Source organism: Myotis nattereri (assembly GCF_964212035.1).
Source record: "Myotis nattereri genome assembly, chromosome: 7".
Taxonomy (NCBI): domain Eukaryota; kingdom Metazoa; phylum Chordata; class Mammalia; order Chiroptera; family Vespertilionidae; genus Myotis; species Myotis nattereri.
The window spans coordinates 79423649-79440507 of record NC_138082.1 but is presented as its reverse complement, the minus strand read 5'-3'; the positions used below and the strand labels follow the sequence as shown (position 1 = coordinate 79440507).

General features: G+C 44.3%; 1 protein-coding gene across 1 annotated transcript in view; it reads right to left on the bottom strand.

Moving 5' to 3' along the window:
• The window catches only part of NCKAP5 (NCK associated protein 5), an 870011-nt gene that overhangs the window by 211629 nt on the left and 641523 nt on the right, over positions 1 to 16859 (bottom strand). The window contains exon 9 of the mRNA XM_081095330.1: positions 6392 to 6464. Coding sequence (XP_080951456.1) covers positions 6392 to 6464 — 73 coding nt within the window. The remainder of the gene's footprint in view (positions 1 to 6391; positions 6465 to 16859) is intronic.

The window sequence follows — 16859 nt, the reverse complement described above, 5'->3', positions numbered from 1 at the left end:
AAACTCTCCCTGACACAGTTCCTCCTGGCCTGTAGTTGGACAATTGTTTGCTCTACCTGAAAATTGAACAAAGATACACGAATGTATTATTTCTTTACCTACTGACACAGGGCTTTACTACCCAGAAGGACTCGCAGGCTCTTTGCGGACGAGTGGGCAGGCAGTACAATGCTTCCCTGGGTACTGTCTATGACAGTGATGGCGAACCTTTTGAGCTCGGCGTGTCAGCATTTTGAAAAACCCTAACTTAACTCTGGTGCCGTGTCACATATAGAAATTTTTTTATATTTGCAACCATAGTAAAACAAAGACTTATATTTTTGATATTTATTTTATATATGTAAATGCCATTTAACAAAGAAAAATCAACCAAAAAAATGAGTTCACGTGTCACCTCTGACACGCGTGTCATAGGTTCACCATCACTGGTCTATGAAGACAGCGCCTGGGTTTTGTTACCACTTTTAACTGCATGGCTTCCCTGATGCATCAATAGAACCCTGGTCTGGAGCCTGAGCCCTCTAATAGGTTGCAAGATGATTCCTGGGATGACCGTCCTCATGGCATTACACTTTCAGTACTTGGGTTGCAAATAATCACCCCCCCTCCCCCCCACCCCCCCAGGCTCAGCTAATGAGAACAAATAACTTTCAGTGTCACCTGACAGCTTTCTTCTGCAAAGAAAGGAAAAACAGCAGCTGGGCTGGCCCAGGGGGATCTGAGATGCCTGAGCAAAGCTGACAGTTCCCAGGCCCCGGGCTTGTTTTACAACCTTCCTCAGGCTGTCTGTGGACAGCACCTTGCTTTGCTCTGGGAGCTGAGCAAGGCTGTGGGTGAGGCAGGGATGCCAAGGAGAGGCCTCAGGTCTGCCTCTCCCGTTCTCAGAAAGATCTCAGACAAGCCAGCTCCCCTGACACCTGCTGTACACACAGTCAGGTCGTTGCTCCTTTGCCCAGTTGCTCCCAGGGGTCGGGATTCCTCCCAGCATTCACTGGAAGGGGTGGGCAGAGGGAGGAGGGGGCAGGGCTGTGGAGTTGTTATTTCATTGCAAAGCAGTCTCTGAGGCTGAATGAGAAGGAACGGGTTCTCAGCACTTCAGGAAGATGGCCCAGGGCTGGGGTCCGGGAGGGAGGTTGGGGTGGGGAGGTTGGGAGGGGGAGGAAGGCTCTGGCAGTCCTCTCCTCACCTGGTGGGCTCACTGCCATCCTTGCACCTGCGGGTGTGGTGTATCATGCCAAGCAGGGCCAGGTCAGCGAGGTGATTTAATAATTGGGTGAAAAAGCACACGCTCTGGAAAACGTGCTTTGGAGAAGGTTTCTATGCTTTTTTGCTAGACCTACTGTCTGTCCCGAGGAGCACCGGGCCGGCACAGGAAAGCTTCGGGTTCCAGCACTGCCCTTGCTGGTGCTGAAGATCTACGGACATGAATGTACGGGGTGGGAAGGACAGCCCCTACCCACACTGTGAAAATTCAAGGGGCGATGGACGTAGCCAGGGAAACCCCTCGGACAGTTTCTGATATAAAGTAGTCGGCCCGTAAATGTTCAGTCTGCACTAAGTCCCTCAAACTTTAGAGAATAAAATGCAATTTCAGCTCATCAGTTAGAAAGAATAAGGGGCTTTATTTGGAAAGGGATGATGTGTGTGTATGTGTGTACTATGAATGTGTGAATATAAAGGAGTAAGCACCTATATTAGTTATTTCACCTGTTAAAAAAATCCTGTAAAATACTGGGAGCGGGAGAAACTCATTAAACATATATGTGGTATTCCAGGGAAAGCCAATGTGGGAATTAATTTCCATTCTTTCGTTTAGTCATTCAATGAACGTGCATCAAGTACCAAGTATGAGCCCAAAGTGGTGCTGGGTCTTGCAGAAACGATGGGGACTAGAGCATAGGTACTGCCTTGTGTGCTTGGGTCTGGGGCAGGCACAAGAAGCAGGTTTCTGGTGATGTCATGATCCTTTCATGAAGTGAGCATCTGACCCAGGCAGGGGCCATAGCAGGACCATCTTCCCCCTACATCTACCCAGACATTGACATTAAAGATGACTTAGGGCCCGGTTGTGGGATATGCCATGAGAGTGCGCTGCTAATGAGTCCACAACCCCGTCTTGGTGTACAGAACAGGAACCAGGAAAAAGGTCAGAGCTCTTCACAACCCCCCTCTGCCTTTATCTAGTCTGGGTTTCAAATGAGTGCTGGTGCTTCTTCTTTGTCTGAACAGCATCCAAAAGCCTCATTTTCCCTGCCCTTGTGCTCTGAAGTACAGACATAGGGAAGCCAGGAAGAGCTCCAATGTGGCACCCTCCCCGAAGGACCGGAATCCTGGCCAACTAACTCCATGGTCCGAACGAGGCAGGTTCTCCAGCGTCTGTGTGCAAAAGCCTCACCTGGGACATGTGTTGACCCGGCCAATGCCCTCAACCCTCCTTCTGCTTGGAAGGGCCGAGTGGGTCCGAGGACATCTTTCTGACAGGGAAGGGCCCAGACACACTGGGAAGCACTGACGTAGGCTTTACATCTGCTTACTGCTGGGGAATTGGAAATAGCCCCGTTTCCACATGTGTCTGCTGTTCTTCCATCACATCCAAGTTTAGTGAAGCTTTCATCATGGAAACTTTCTAAAAATGCTCCCTAAGGCAGGGCATTCAGAGAGCCTGAGGGTGGTGGTTCCTAATTGTGGCTAAACATTTTACCCCCGCTCCTCCCACACTATAAAAGCTCAATGCCCCAGGGCAGGGGGGTGGCACTCCATCCACAATCAGATGATCTCTGAGGTGGGGCCCAGACAGCAGTCTTTTTAAAGCTCCCAGGTAAGTCCAACTGGCAGGTCAGAGCCAGAACCACATGCCCTTCTAGGTCCCAAGTGTCACCTGCTCCAGCTTCTGCTAAAGATCCCTTTCAATTCCTCCCTGCACCACCCTGCCCCTCCCACCACTCCTCCTGCCCTCTGGTGACCCTGCTGTGTGCTCTGTAAGCCCCCAGGGCACCCCATTTCCAGTCAGTTCCCCTCATATCATTCCTGTGGCTACCACCTCCTCACTTCTGCTAGGCTGGAGGCACCCTAGGGCCTGGGGGGAGGTTGACTTCCAGTAAAGATTTGTAGGGCACAAGTGAACCCATCTACTAAATGCAAGGAGCGGTTTGAGGAGATACTATTTTACTTATTTTATATGTGCCATTGCACTTCTCTACATGGGAAGGAGTTGGCCTTAAAGGGGCCGGTCAAAGCAATACTGAGAACAAACAGCAATTCCCTGCTTGCCTGTAAACCTGTCAAACAGTTAGATGATGACCTTAGATTCAGACATTACAACCTGATCCCTCAGGGAAAGTTCAAGAGCAGACCTGGGCTTTGCCTTTTGCCTTTGTGGTGCAAGGCAAGGAGATGAGGAACCAGGTAGAAGCAGAGATGATGGCGAAATGGAGAAGCATGTGCGTGCACTGGCGTGTGAGCATCTGTGTGCACGTGCCTGCCTAGCAAGCCTGTGTGTGTGTGTGTGTGTGTGTGTGTGTGTGTGTCCAGGGATGTGGGTCTGTTTTCTTCTGAATAAGCACACCCATTCATTAGAACACACAGAAGGAATTTCTGACTCCCAAGTGTTCTCCCCAAGTCCTCAATATATCCTTCATTTCCCAGAAAATAACAAGTAGTGCAAAATGGATTGAAGAACATTTCAAATTTATGTTTTATCCATCTGTGCATGTTTTCTGAAACCCACTAGCAAGGAAATAACTTACAGGACACCTTACCTTGTTAGTTTGTCTAATTAGGATAAACAGCCTTGGAAAGGATTTCCAGTTGGCATTATTACTACATTCAAGTATCCCTCTGAGAGTGTTCTCTTACAATGCATGGAAACGGACTGTCTACCCTCATGCAATTAGTTACAAAACAACTGGCATGTGTAATCAGGGGCCCGCATTCACGAATACAAAACATTTGTATTGCTCAAAGGTGCTTCTTTGCTGCAAATCACCTCTTTGGCAACAGCTAATGTTTGCAATTAAGAACAGAGGAGCACTCCCTCTAGAAAATCCTGTCTTCAGTGAAAACTTTCTGTGAAATGATTTTGTGGGTGGAAACGTATGTTTTGTGAACACGTTCTGATGAAACCTTGAGAATGCATGCACTGGGAACACAAGGAAAACAGAACACAAGTTTCCTTAAAGCAGTGGTTCTCAACCTTCTGGCCCTTAAAATACAGTTCCTCATGTTGTGACCCAACCATAAAATTATTTTCGTTGCTACTTCATAACTGTAATGTTGCTACTGTTATGAATCGTAATGTAAATATCTGATATGCAGGATGGTTTTAGGCGACCCCTGTGAAAGGGTCGTTTGACCGCCAAAGGGGTCACGACCCACAGGTTGAGAACCGCTGCCTTAAAGCAATGCTGAGAGCCTTTGGATTGCTGGGGACGGTGACTTGCAGGAGAATTGTGACAAATAAGACGTTACTGTGGTGTGATTCACATGAGTCTGACTTCTGAATACAGATTAGGTCTCCTTGGAAATTTCTGTGAAGGAGGTTAAAGTAAAACTTTGTTGCTCGATACATGCGACCCAAGGGCAATGTCTGTTCCTTTAAATATCCTTGGATCTATTGGATCTTTCTTGCCCTAAACTCTGGTTGGACCAAGAACCTGGGGGAGCAGGGGCGAGAAGTGCCAAGCTGGTCTCACAGGACTCTTGAGTTGTCATTTTCCCCTTTATGTCAACTTTACCTTTGGATGTTGTAAAGATTGCTGAGCTTTTTTAAGGCCTGGCAGGGCAGAGAAATGCAGACACCATTTTGAGCTGCATATATTAAACAATTAAAATATTAAATGCTAATTGAATTTTTTCTGGGGACCTTTTGAGGTCCCTTCACCACATATAGTAAATGTAATGCCAAGTGGCCTGTGTTCTGAGGACGGCCCACCTGGCAGGCTTGCTGACACAGATCACCTGCCAGGCCCCTCGGATCTCTGATTCCATGGGCCTAGGGTAGGTCTGACAATGTGCATGTCTAACAAGTTCCCAAGTGAGGCTGACGCTGCTGGTCCAGGTGAGCCTTCAGGAATCACTGGTGCCGGAAACGCCAGCACAGGGGACTCTGAGGAGGGGCCGCTGCCAGTGTGAGGGGAGGGGATTGGGGTCTGGTGGTGATGACCTCAGTACTGGGGTTTGAGCCTGTGTTCTTTACAGTACACCCATCACCTTATGGGACCCTGGGGTTGGGGTGCTGTCCGGGGGAAAACAAAGGGAAGAAAGATCAAGAGGAGTTTGTTGGAAAAGGTTTCCCAAGTCTTAGTGAGGAAGAAAAGACATGGTGGCATTTCCACGGGTAAAGTCATGGAGCCCAGTGAAACGGAGTTTTCTTATTTTCTTAACATCTGTGTCAGCTATAGCATAACAACTGTCAAACTGAAGCTCCTAGAGCAGCGGTTCTCAACCTGTGGGTCGCGACCCCTTTGGCGGTCGAACGATCCTTTCACAGGGGTTGCCTAAGACCATCCTGCCTATCAGATATTTACATTGTGATTCATAACAGTAGCAACATTACAGTTATGAAGTAGCAACGAAAATAATTTTTTGGTTGGGTCACAACATGAGGTACTGTATTTAAAGGGCGAGAAGGTTGAGAACCACTGTCCTAGAAGGACATGTGCAAGTTTGCAGCATTGGGCCGACCACTAAGAAAGTCATCCCATTAGATGAATAACTCTGATCACCAACAAATCTCAGATGAGAGCTTGTTGGTGTGGCGAATGGCCAGTCCTGCTGGAGGATACAGTAGGAGCAGAATGAGGCCCTGCCCACGACTTCAATTCTCCCCTCACCTCTCAGGACTTCTGAAACGCCCACCATCTCTGCCTTCATCTCTTCATTATCATCAAATAACATTTCTCAAGTTTACTCATACATGGCCCTGTCTTCCATTCGGCTCAGATTTTCTCCTTCGTGTCCCTTTCTCTCCTGGTGTGTTCTCAATATGCTGATCTTTTCACCCTGGCTGATAACTGCGTGCATCGCCCCGCCCAGTCTATGGGGTTTAGCGTTTCCAGAAATGGCATCCTGTGTGAACTGAGATGCAGGCTGGGCTCGTACTTGCTGGACAGAGGAATTCATCATACAGAGAGGCACACCCAGCTGTGCCCCAAGAATATTAAACAATAACGGAAGGAACTTACAGATGCTTGTACAGTGGAACAGGGAGAGAGGGAAGAGGGAGGGGACGGGGAGGGAGTGACTGAGCTTCCTTCTCAATGTGCACGCTTTCAGCCTCCCTTCGGAGGACAAAATGCCCCTGCCTGGTGGAGGCTGCGATGGACGTACGTTATGATCTCACTAAGGAAATTCTAAGCAGCGTGGCCCCTCATCACGGAGCTCTCCCTCCCACTTACCTCGTCGAGGCATCGCTCGTACTGCTCCCTTTGATTCTCATTTTCCAAAGCCAATGCTGAATTCTCTGCCTGCAGCAAGATACAAAAACAATACAAATGAATCAATGAAGCGTTGTATTACCTGGCAACCTAGTCAATGCAGCTACTCCACAGACCTCCTCAGGATCTGAACAACCTTTGAGAAGAGTCTTTGACGAGTGTGCTCCGAGGACCATTATAAATTATCTCAGGGCTGACTTCTGTCTTAGCCTCGTGCTTCACAAAAATGCATCCCCACCTAAGGAACTGTGACCCTGAGATGCTGACCGCGTAGAGCCAGCATGTGAGAGTGCTTGATGTGAGTGTCCCACAGAAAGACTACAATGTTCACTTCATCCCAGGAAACCGTAAATGTAAGAAATGCCTTAATCCACTTCGTTTGCACCGGCTGCAGCTTCACGACCCAATATGTGTGTGGACCACAGAGAAGAATCTCAGGTAAACTCACCAAAGTGCGATTCCGAATTCAAACTAAACATGTTTTTCTGGTTAATCAATGACTTTCAAACTTAAGAATACAATGAGAAATTTAAGAATTGAATTATGCTTAAGTTTCCTTCTCCCTGTTTCTCTTTCATTTTAGAATTACTGCTTTTCTGCCCCTCAGAAAAGTGTGTATCTGCCCCTCAGGGTGTATCTGAATGCTACATCAATTACCATACCAAGTCTGTCAAACTCAAAGGCTAACATGGGCCAAATAAACGAGGCATGTGGCTCAAGGGCCGCAAGTTTGACATGCTTGCTCTATGGTACTAGTTGAAATATGGTCATTCAGTTACCATGTGAAATAATAAAGGGGAAATCAATCAGAATATGCATGTTAGATGGTAGGGGGATCATGCCATGGTGGCTTAAGAACCGCCCTCTGCATCCTGTGGCCTGGGTCCATTTCTATCACTGTTGGCCCAGCCTGACTTCCAAACTGTACAAGTTACTCCTCCTCATGGCTGCGACTGTGACCACCCACCCACCCCACTTCCCCCCTTCCCTACAATCTCCCTGACAGGGGAGGGGGCGTAGAGAGCTCTGAAATAATTATTTCAAATTATGGCATAATTTTTAGGTGGTAAATAGACCAACATGTTTTCCTTTATAGTTTCTTCCTATCAATTATTTAAAAAATTATATTTGGTAATAATTTCACACTTACAGATGATTTGCAAGAATAGTATGAACTGCTACCCTTTCCTCGGATGCACCAACTGTTAACATTTTGCTATCTCATACTTTTTTGTTTCTTTCCCTGCAACTTGAGGACAAGTTGCAAACACGATCCCCTATAGCCTTAAAAACTTCTATGTATTTCCTAACAACAAAGACATTCTCTTACACAATACAGTTTAGTTTCCAATGTCAGAAAATATAACATTAATACAGCACCACAATCTAATCTACAGTCCTTATTCCAATTTTATCCACTGTCCCAATAATTTATCGTAGCACATTTCTTCCAGTTCAGAGTTCAATGCAGGATTGTGCATTGCATCTATTTGTCAGTTGTCCAGAGCCTTTAATCTGAAATAACTCCTGTCTTTCATGCTGTTGACTCACCCTTTCCTTCTTTTTCTCCTTCCCTCCCTCTCTCCTTTCCTCTTTTCCTTCCTCCCTTCCTTTCTCTCTCTCTCCCTCCTTACTTTTTTTTCAAAAGTAGAGGCCATTTATTTTCTGGAGTGTTCCTAATTTGGATTTGTTTCAACTTTCCTCATGCACACCTGGCAGGGATAGCACAGGTGATGCTGGGTCCTTCTCGGTGCATCATGGACTCACGTGATATTCACGTGTCCTCTCATTGGACAAGTTAACTTTGATCACTAGGTTAAGGCGGGACCTGCAAAGTTACTCTCTTTTCCTTTACAATTAATAAGTAAATCATGGGGAGGTACTCTGAGGTGATGAAAAGAGCTTAGTCCTCATCAAACTTTCACCATCGCCTGAGTTTAGCAACCACCCATGAGTCTTCCCTGAATCAGTGATAACTTTGTTTGTAAATGATGATTTCTATCATTTCTCCACCTACATTTTTGAGTTTTCAGTTAATCAAAAGAAAGTGCTTTTCCTAATCATTTATTAGTATGAGTAATTGGATTCTTATGTTATTGAAAGGGTCAGAGGTTATTACTGTCAGTATTTATTTGGATGATCACATTGCCCTGCTTTGGGAAGGTGGACCCCATTATGCTGTGTCCTTTTGACCTGTTTCATCATTTAAAAAGCATTTTCTTCCTTTTTGGCACATGGAAATGTTTCAGGTGCATTTGCTTTTTCCTTGCCCCATCCCTGAAATGGACCATTTCCTCAAGGAATCCTGCTTCCTCAGCGAATGCCATTTGGAAACTAAGACCTGGTGTTAATGTGTGTCAGTTGCTACAGAGGAGTCATTGCTTCCCTCCCTCACAGAGACACACACACACATACACACACACCTCAACCCCAGAACAAACAATTCTTCCTTTTCCTATTTTCCTACTTGTATCTTGCTTTTTCTAGAACATGGGCTGCCAAGATCACTCAGTTCTTCAAGCCTACAATGCATACACAATTTTTAACCACAAAAGACAGTATTAAAAAGAATTCACAACTTTTTTTTAAGAATGAAGGTACATAGTGAAAAGAATGTGTTCAAAAATTACTAGACTGGTTCCCCCAACATTAGTGTAGTTATGCTATTTATTTGAAATTTAGTTCACTTATATTTTTCTGATAGTATTCAAATCTAATCTCTCCTCTTGTGTTGGTTATATTTTTGTTTTTGAACATGAAAAACATTAACATGATTGCAAAAGTCAAAATCATACCAAAAGGTACACTCAGGGAGGTACCCCTCCCACAACCCCATTTACATCCACACTCTTCGGGTTCATTACTCCTTTTGTTGTCTGACTTTAGTTGTTACTACCTAGTTAAATTCACACCCCTTCACTCCCTCCTATGACATATGCCTCAATCACTTTCCCTCTCACTCCCTTTCCACCCACTTCCTAGTTGCATTCTTTCTACTTTGTCGGAGAATATCATGGTCACATACTATTCTTTCACTCTTGCCCTTGCCCTTTAGCCTCCTTAATGGATGACAATTGGAGAGGCCATTTATTTCTATACTATCATAAAATTTTCCCTCTTCCTTTTTCCTTCACAAACACATTTCCAAATGGCACTCCCCCTGCATCCCCTTTTCTCTTTGCTTCCTTCTCCCCAGAACATTGCCTGTCTGACAGCTGCCTCGGGCCTCACGCTGGCATGCCCTGCCCAGAGCTGCGCGGGGAGCCAGCTGTATGCACCTGTGGTCAGTATTGAACATGTGCCCTGGAACCTTCTCCTCTGGGTGTGCTTTCCCCACACCCTCTGCTGCCATCCTCCGACGCACACCCTACGGACGGTTCTGTGGGTACTTGGTGTTCATTTTCTACTTACAGGAATTTGAAGTCCTATTGTTCTGTTTTCTGGTAATGCAGAAGGCGTGGGTTATGTGTGGTTTTCTTTGTGTGTTCCTGATGACTTGAATGTGTGTTGTTGTGTTTTGGGGTTTTGTTTGTTTGTTTTTGTTGTTGTTTTTTTCAGATGTATCATAAGTTTCGGATTTAGGCTACTTTGTTACTCAGCAATGAAACAGGGGTGAAGAGTTGAGGCAGCGTGCTGAGGGAAGAAGACCTGTTTGCAGGTGCTCTTGCCCTAGATCCTCTGGACCCTACTCATAGTTTGAGGCCCGGGATTCAAACTCATTTCTTCTTCTGGTTTCAGTTCTAAATCTTGGCTTCAACCTTGTCCGTCTGGGCTCCAATCCCTGTTTCAGCTACACCCCCAACCTTCCTGTCCCTGAGGCGAGATTTTGCCCTGTTTTTCCATCCCCCTCATGGACAGATATCTGCCACACAGCCCGACCCTTTGACCCTCACACTGACCCTCTGTTTGAACTTTGAAAGCATTGGTCATGCACAGACTGCTTCTCCTCCTCACGCCCCACCCAAACCAGACTGGGAGCTGGGTCTGGCTCGTGGCTGTTCCCTCCGGGGATTGCTCAGGCTGTCACAGCGCAGCTGCTTGGCACCACGGCGGGTAGAACCTCTGCTCTCCTCACCCGGGTGGGAGGGCTGGGTCCATGTGCCAGTTTTGTTCCATTGCCGTTTACCTGGCAATACCGGGCTGTGTAACCTTCAGCGGGTCCTTCAACCTTGCTGGGCTTACAGTTCTTTACCTAATATCCTAAGGCAGTGGTCAGCAAACTGCGGCTCGTGAGCCACATGCGGCTCTTTGGCCCCTTGAGTGTGGCTCTTTCACAAAATACCAACTTCTGCGCATGGGCCATGAAGTTTCAATCACACTGTACGTGCACGCCCGCACGTGTTATTTTGTGGAAGAGTCACACTCAAGGGGCCAAAGAGCCGCATGTGGCTCGCGAGCCGCAGTTTGCCGACCACTGTCCTAAGGGAACAACCTCACCAATCTCCAAAGTGACTTCCAGTTCAAATATTCAGATGCCGTGATATGGGGGAAACCACTGGAATTCCGATTCTATGAAACTTCTTAGGAGAAATGTAGCTTTTGCAAAGCCTGTTGGTTTTAGGGAGGCCATGGCATGAGGGTAATGGGAAGAGATAAAGAAGAGCATGGCAATGCTGGTTTACATTGTTTTCACTTTAAATGTCTTGGGGAAAAATGGGTAAGGAAATAAAGCTGAAAATGGGAATTTATATGGAATGTCTGTGTCGTGCTCCTACCCACGATATCACATTGCAATAACACTACCTTCGATCTGTTCAGATAACTGCAGTCATTATAGCGTTTACACCGCTTGCCTCACATTTACAGCTCTGACAATCTATTACAGGCAAGTAAATTAAACACCTAACAGGTGCTCGTGAAGACACAATAGTCACATTTACGGCTAATGCGTTCAGTTACAGAGACCAATTTAATTGATATAATCCTACATATCCCAGGGGACAATGGAGATATTAACAATTATGCCCATGAAGTTAAAATAATCTTGAACTCATGATTTTCTTTAATCCATTTGCATTTATTAGAAATTCAGGATTAACCTGCTACTGACATGAGACAAAGGCAAGAAAAGAAAATCTTTAATGAAATGTGATTTAAAGAAACAGTTAATATTTGTATGGCAGGGATGGGACAGATAGGCAGGAGGGAAAGAAAATGTAGGTGTTAATACTGAGGATTACAGAAATGACAACACGGGCCTTCCGCACCTTAAGTAAGTGTCAGTAAGCCAGTGCACCCAGAGGATGCAAGGAGAGGATCCACATGCGCACGGCAGGCTCTCCTCTGCCTTTTACTCCACAGCAACCAAGGCCTTCCTCTGGGCTGAGTCCACAAGTCAGAGGACCTCCTGCTCTGTGGTTCCCCATGACTCCCAATTTAGGGACCTAAATACGTTCTGATTTCATCTTTAAAGTCCTCAAATGTCTTTATAAAGTGAAAGAGTCTCACACAGTATATACACATTGTTTTGGTTTATTGTGCAGAATGGGTAGGAATTAATGTATATTTAAAAGGAACTATGTTACTCAGAGGTCCTGCTCTGTGATTAGATAAGCTAGCCAGAGCTCACAGATGGTTGAATAGACTGATGCTGCTAAACCAACTGTGCTACATTAATTCTCTAAGTCAATCATGTCAAACTCAACATTGGGCCACGAGTTTGACATGTTTGCTAAGTGCTTATTGTGTTTAAAAAGCACTCCACACTATAAACAGTCCCCTCCCCATCTCCACCCCCCCCCCAATTCATATGTTGAAATCCTAATGCCTGAAGTGATGGTCAGCACCTTTGGGAGGTGCTCAGGTCATGGGGGTTGAGCCCTAGTGGACGGGGTGTGTCTTGTAAAAGCAGCTCTGGGAGCTTGTTAGCTACCTCCCCCATGGGAGGATGGGGAGAAGGCACAGGCCCTGAGCTGGGAAGAGGCCCTTCCCAGATCTCCACCATGCTGACACCGGACTTGGACTCTCCAGCCCACAGAACTGTGAGGCATGTGTTTCCAAACCACCCAGTCTACAGATTTGTTACAGCAGCCTGCGCAGACTCACACAACATCCTTTTCCATAGGGCGAAGTGAGGAGAGTTCTACAAGTCCCCTCTGCATGAAATACCTGCCATCTCCACTGTAGGCTGTCAGTGCCTGTGCTCTGTGCCCACACAGCTGTCCACACTGGCACTGCTGCTGCTCAATGTTACATGCCATCTCTCCAAGAAGGCCCAGCCCTGGAGGGCACATGCCACCTCCCAGGCAGGCCCAGTCCTGGAGGGCACATGCCACCTCCCAGGCAGGCCCAGCCCTGGAGGGCACATGCCATCTCCCAGACAGGCCCAGCCCTGGAGGGCACATGCCATCTCCCAGGCAGGCCCAGCCCCAGCCCTGCTTCTCTGGAGGCCCGGTCTGATCCCCAGGCAGCGCCCTCGGTGCTGCTGCTCTAGCCTGGAACATGCTTCACTTCCCATTGGCCTTCCCCTATTCTACCAATGTTTTATAGTCTGACTCAGATCTGAACCTAAAATACTTAAATGGGGCATATATTTAAGATTTAAAAAGTAGTTTCAGATGTACAAAAAGCGTTTGGGACCATTACAAACAATCCCCCGACTCCTCTTGCTCTGACTCCCGAAAGGGTCCCTTTACCACTCTTGGTTTCACACCTGTCTACAACCAGACACACTGCAAAAATCAAGAACATTGGTGAGCTAGGAGCAGACAGGATGTCCCTTTACCCTTAACATTGGGAGGTATATTTTCTATAAAATACATTTTCTTACATAATCAAAATACTGTATATGTAGTTATCTAAGCAATTAGCTATGATTCAATACCTAATCTCTACAGACCTTGTTCAAATGTCACCGGTTATCCCTCTAATGTTCTTGTCTGGTTCAGGATCCAATCCAGATTCCCAGAGCTGCCCTTAGTCATCATTTCTCTGTAGTCTCCTGCCATATGGAAGAGTTCTTTGGTCTTTCACGACCTTGACATTTATTCAAGAGTACAGGCTGGTTATTTTGTAGAATTTCCTTTCATTTGGATTTATTTGCTTTTTTTCCACAGTTAGATTAAGTATTTTTGGCAAGAATACTACAGCAATAATATCCTGCCCTCAGTACATCATATCATGAGGCCCGTGATACCAATTTATCCCATTACTAGTATGTTAACTTCAATCACTTGGTGAGGTTAGGATCTGCCATATTTATCCACTAAAACGTTATTAATTTTCCTTTGTAATCAGTAAGTATTGTCTAGAAAGTTACTTCATAACTATATAAATATGCAAAGATTTTGAGATTGTGCAAACATCTGAATAGCCACACTTTTATTCATTAATTTTAGTATCTATTAATCATTTTTTGCCAAAACCTTATTACAGTAGTGATTGCCAAATAATGATTTTTAAATATTTTTTAAATTACCTATATATAATACAATATTATAGTAGTTTCAGGTGTACAACATAGTGGTTAGACATTTATACAACTGACTAGTAAGCGATCACCACAGTAAATCTAGTACCCATCACCATACATACTTACTACAATATTATTGACTATATTCCCTATACTGTACTTTATATCCCCATGACTATTTTTATACCTGGCAATTTGTACATCATAATCACTTTCCCTCTTTTCCTCATTCCCCCAACCCCAATCCCATCTGACAGCCATCAAAATGTTCTCTGTATATATGAGTTCATTTCTGTTTTGTTTGCTTGCTTATTTTGTGTTTTTTTTTTAGATCCCACTTACATGTGAAATCACATGGTATTTGTCTTTCTCTGTCTGAATTAATTCACTTAGCATAATACATTCCAGGTCTATCCATGTTGTCACAAATGACAAGATTTTACTCTGAGTAATATTCCATTGAATATATGTACCACATCTTCTATATTCATTCATCTATTGATGGGCACTTAAGTTGCTTCCATATCTTGGCTATTGTAAACAATGCTGCAATGAACATCGGAATGCCTACGTCTTTTTGATTTAGTGTTTTGGTTTCCTTCAGATAAATACCTAGAAGTAGAATTGCTGGGTCCTTCTCTGTCACTTGCTATAGCCTTTGTTTTAAAGTCTATTTTGTCTGATATAAATATTGCTACCCCAGATTTTTGTTTGTTTCCAAGTTCATGAAATATCTTTCCCATCACTTTACTTTCAGTCTGTGTCTTTCAATCTAAAGTGGGTCTCTTGTAGGCAACATAACGTGTGCTTCTGATTTTCTTATCCATTCAGCCACCCTATGTCTTTTGATTGGAACATTTAATCCATTTACATTTAAGGTAATTATTCACAGGGATGTGGTTATCTTGATTTTATTATTAATATTTTTAATAGTTCCTCCTCCTCCTTCACCTCTTCTTCCTCCTCCTCCTCCTCCTCCTCCTCCTCCTCCTTCTTCTTCTACTTCTTCTTCCTCTTCTTCTTCATGAAGTCCCTTCAACATTACCTACAATACTGGCTTGGTGGTAATGAACTCCTTTAACTCTTTCTTGTCTGGGAACCAAATAGTGATTTTTAATTCCTAGTCCTCTGTGTTTATTAGTTTGAGCTCCATCATAAAAAATGGCCATATATTTTAACCATTAATTATAATACCTTCAATTGAGCTTAATAGTTTTATGAATACTGCTAGTCTTCTCTAGTTAGACTGTAAGCCCTTTGAGACAGGAATCATACCTTATATGCCTCTTTTAAAAAGGTTAAGATTAAATTGAGTGCATTTTGATATAGTTTAGGGTGAATGCTAAAACTCATTTTGATGTTTATGTTGACTTAATACAGATGAGTTTGTGCAAGGAGTGTATCAGGCACTTTTACCTATGTCCTTTCAATGGTGGTCATACACACAGATTGGATACATTCTGATGTATCATTTTCATATCATAGATAAATAAGAAATTAAATAAGAGATTAACAATATTTGCTCTTGGCCTATGTCAATACTAATTTGATTTATTAACATGATGTCTCAAGTTTCCAAGCAAAAAATGGTGTTCATCACCTGACACATTTTGACAACTGGCCAAATATTTAGTTTCTACTCCTCTATACTAAGCAGTATGGGCGATGAGTTGTAAATGTTAATTGCACTCATCACCAGTATAGTCATAGTGGTCGGTTAAAATTGATGGCAAATGCTTTGTGATGCATTATGGGCTGGCCTTGCTGACTTGCTTGACCAGTAGAATGTGGTTAAAGTGCTATTTCTGAGACTTCCAAGGCTGGACCATGACTTTTTCAGATTCCACCTGTGCCTCTCAGAACTAGCCCTTGGAGTTCTGCCTTGTAAAAAGTGATATCTTGGAGTGGTGTAAATCCCAAGCCATGTGGAGTCCTCTAGGGCCAGAGGCCTGTGGAGACAGACAGGCCACGGAGCACTGAGATGCCGGATATGAGTAAAGAACCCGTCCTGGAAATGGTTCTTCTAGCTCCAGCTGACAGCACAGGGACTGGACATGAACCATCCAGCTGTGTCCTGTCACATTTCTGACCCACAGAATTGTGAGGAAACTCAAAGTTGTCTTAAACCTTAAAGTTGTGCGGTTGTTGGTTACATAGCAATAGATAAGTAGAACAGACATAGTTATGAGACACACTGGAATATAAAAACACATAGGCTGCCACAAAGAAGGAAATAGTCTAATAGAAGAAATAACTTAATTTCTCCCATTGAAAAGGATAATGCAACAGGATCAGAGAAAAAAATAAACTAATTTGGGTTGAAGTAAGAAAGATATTCCTTGAAGAGGTAGGTGATCCTGACCTTTGATTAAAAGCCTACCCAATAGACATTCAAAACAACAATAAAAATCCTCATTAAAATGAATGAAAACAATGCGCCTTTAAACAAAATACCAATGCAATGACAGCTGGCTTGTATTAACTATCAAAGAATAAATTATCCAACCATGCTAGAAAGTGAATACTGTCAGATAACAGCCAATATCCACTGCAGAGAAAATACTGGGTTCAAGAATAATGAAAAAGAACAAACAAAAGTGTTAGAAGTTGAGTAGGGGCGGGGGGTGGGGAGAAAAAAAAGATGGTGCAAAGAGGAGGATGTCCTCTGAAGGAAAAAAAAAAAAAAAGAGAAAGAGAAGAAGAAAAAAGTCTAATTCACAGCAACAAAAAGGTTACACTGCTCTAACTAGTGCTGCTTTTTTAGACGGCATCTCCCCAGCTTGTGAAAACCCTTCAACACAGCACACTCAGGCAGAAGGTTAGGAGAAAGGTAGTTCTCCAAAATCACAGTTTGGTCCCCGAGTGTGTTTCTTTAGGACTGCCACCCTGAATCAGGCCTGTGGTATCCTATTAAATAACCCACTTACCGTCTGCAGTGCCTCATTACAACTTTAGGCTGTGGGCCACGGGACTTCAGATCCAGCCTTCCAAGCAAAACACGGAGATTCCTCAGT